This window comes from Tachypleus tridentatus, chromosome 11 (genome assembly GCF_004210375.1).
Source record: "Tachypleus tridentatus isolate NWPU-2018 chromosome 11, ASM421037v1, whole genome shotgun sequence".
In the NCBI taxonomy this organism is placed as follows: domain Eukaryota; kingdom Metazoa; phylum Arthropoda; class Merostomata; order Xiphosura; family Limulidae; genus Tachypleus; species Tachypleus tridentatus.
Genome location: NC_134835.1, coordinates 44,508,167 through 44,511,390, shown reverse-complemented (window position 1 = coordinate 44,511,390; position 3,224 = coordinate 44,508,167). Strand labels below are relative to the sequence as shown.

Below are 3,224 nucleotides of genomic sequence, written 5' to 3'. Positions count from 1 at the left end.
AATTGTTTATGTAATAAGTTATATATATTATTATTATTATTAAAATGAAAATAACGTGAAAAAATAAGCTTAAACTCATAAATAAAGGAATAATGTTTTGTACTAACATGTTAAGAACTTTATTAAAATACATTTTCCATGTTAATGTCACTCATACATACAGAGGTAAAAGAATTGGTAGCTTAGTAAATTTAATATTATTATTTCACATGTCTATTAGGTTTCTTGTGTTCCAGAAACGTTTATCTGCTTCGACCTTTAGGTACAGATGAAAATGTCATTATGGAAATTCGGAACTATTCTCTTCGTCTTGCAAGTCATACTTGTAATATTTATATTTTATTTAACTGACTTGCGTGTCGTTCGAAAGGTATCGTTCTCAAATGTTTCATTACATTTCCCGCCATCTGATTATCTTAATTCAGGTAATATACAAATTTACAACTATACAGTACCGCTAATATGTAAGAAGTAATAGTTCTCTTCATTGAGTTAAATATGGTATCATATTTCTACAAGATATAAGAAATATAAATATAATCATTTGTATATTTATCGCATTTAACTTAAAATATTTGCCCTTCTTTATTTTTATACCTCACTATACACAAATTATGGTTTTGCAAGGTCAAATCTGCAGGAGTAAGTTTATTTTATAAAGTAATAAATATATTACAATATTTCACTTCAATCCATTTCATTTGTGTTATACTTTTACGTAGATAGTATTTGTCATCGAATGTTTCCCATACATTCCTTGAATAAACTCTTTTTCTTATAGATGAAATCACACCAAAACTTACAATTGTTACCAACAGAGGCCGCCTAGGGAACCAAATGGGAACACTGGCAACTCTCTTTGGCTTATCTCGTCTCAACAACAGGAAACCTTATCTACAGTTATATACTGCAAACTTCCTTAAGAAATATTTTAAAATAAACTTACCAGTAACGTTGAAGCTTCGGCAGAAAAACAATAAACTTTTGTATCATAACATCGGTACATTCATACAATCAAGGGATGTAGTATTGTCCAAAAATGTCGTTATTTTGAGAGGCTATAAGTACCCCAATTCACCAACATTTTACGATTTTGTGAGGTATGAGATTAAAGAACAGTTTCGGTTCATTGATTCAATAGATGAATATGCTGAGTCAGTGTTACATCAAATAAAACAGACACGTTCAGTAGAGACGTTTATAGGAATTCATGTGAGAAGAACAGATATGGTAAATGTGATGAAACGTCACAAATCTTCTCTTCCATCAATTGAATATTTCAATAAATCCATAGATTATTTTCTTTCTAGGTACCTACATGTGACTTTTGTGGTCGCCAGTGATGACCGGAAATGGTGCCAAGAAAACCTAAAACACCCTAATATTATTATTGCTCCACACGCTCCGTCTCCTGCACATGATATGGCAGTCTTGTCCAAGTGTAATCATAGTATTATCACTGTAGGCTCTTTTGGAACATGGGCTGCATACTTAACTGGAGGAGAAACTATCTACTTTAAGGCTTTTCCACCGAAACATCCATTTCTTAAGTCATATCCGTATGAATACATGTATCTTCCTGAATGGATTGGCATGTCGTAAAAGTTTTCTATTACGATATTCTAACGGGCTGTAATTTATGAACAATTCGTCAATAGTCAGTGATGACGAGAAACCCACTTGTTGAGAAATTTATATGCAAAAACGGCTCGTTTGGGCTGAGAAAACACTTTACATAGATATGTAACAATGAACATTTACTGAAATACGTTATAGGTAGTTTTAATAACATATTAGGCTTTTCCCAATGTTTTATAAATTAAACTTTCTAAATAATTCTCAGCGGTAATTGAATGTTTTTTTCGATTCTCTTCAAATGATATATCTAGAAAAATTTTGTAATTGTCTTGCATATAATCCACCCTCACGAGTGGCACAGCCTTAAATCTATGTACCTTTAACTTTAAAAAATGGGTTTTCGATATCAGTGTAAGGCACAGCTCAGGTTTCCCAATGTATAACTTTATGCTTAACAACAACAAAAATCTCTGGATAGATATGACAAGAAAATGTTATCTTCAGCGAGAGTTAAGATCATTCTTGTCATTTTCAGATAGATAAACTTTGCAGTAAAACCTTCCTTTTATCGTAAAGTATATAATGAGAGCATTCTCCGCGATCACGGAATACATATGATGCCTATATTAAGTACGAATGAATGGCGAAATGTATTATATAACTTTTAAAAAAAAGTGTTTAAGTTGGCATGGTCATGAATAGATAATCCAAGACCAAAATGATTGTTGTTAACTTTGTTTAACACAGAGTGGAGTATTTTACGAAACATTTCTGTCAAGATAAATGTAATAATTTTAATAAAGATAAAGTAACTTTAAATGAACAAATAAAATGGTTGGCCTCTGGTGTAGAGACGTTAATCGCATTTGAAATATTTTAATATTTTGAACTTTGATTAAGACTCTATGCACACGTATAAGGGTTGAAATATATATTCAAACACTGTTTTGTATATCAATATCATAAATTGGAAAAATAATTACCAATATAAATGTGAAAAAATGTTTTAGATAAGTAACGTATTCTACTCTAAATCTATTGATGTAAATAGTTTAATTATTGGGTTTCTCATGTTATGTATTTCGAATAGCACGTAAGATATCGAAAGTTCTTGTCGAAGCGGTTATAGCGAACTATTGAGCTAATAAAGTTGCCTTCTGGAGATATAAGACTAAAAATACTTTCTTTACCATTTTTTAAATCGTTACTGCACTGTATCACCGGGTAACATACAAAATGTCAATCATTTTCATTCATTAGTAATTATAGATATTAACTATTATCACAAATTTAACAGGATATTAGAGTTCATTAGAAAAAAACCTAAAGCAAAAATTAGGCAAGAAACACTTCCAGCGTGAACAAAACTGAGTTTATATATCATTCAATGGAATGTTAAAACTTTAGAATGTCAGTGGTAATTATGTTTTGCAAATTAATCATGAGAGGTGTGATATTTTGTGTAACGCTCTCTGTAATTGTAGAAATTATTTCCAATACAAGAAAGTACATTACATACTGACGGGTCAAACATGCTCACAGTCTTATGTTGCTCTTGTAGATAGTGTTTCACCTATTTCTTCAATAACAGTTACTTCTGGTAGGGTTCTACAATCAGTAATCAATGCTTTCTTGATATAGAGTCA

General features: G+C 30.8%; 1 protein-coding gene across 1 annotated transcript; it reads left to right on the top strand.

The window, feature by feature from the left end:
• Positions 1-220: 220 nt before the first annotated feature.
• On the top strand, positions 221-2,742 carry LOC143231479 (galactoside alpha-(1,2)-fucosyltransferase 2-like). Its single transcript, XM_076466015.1, has 2 exons — positions 221-425; positions 782-2,742. Exons 1-2 carry the CDS (start codon positions 269-271, stop codon positions 1,600-1,602), a joined length of 978 nt encoding a protein of 325 aa, XP_076322130.1. The 5' UTR covers positions 221-268; the 3' UTR covers positions 1,603-2,742.
• Positions 2,743-3,224: the final 482 nt, after the last annotated feature.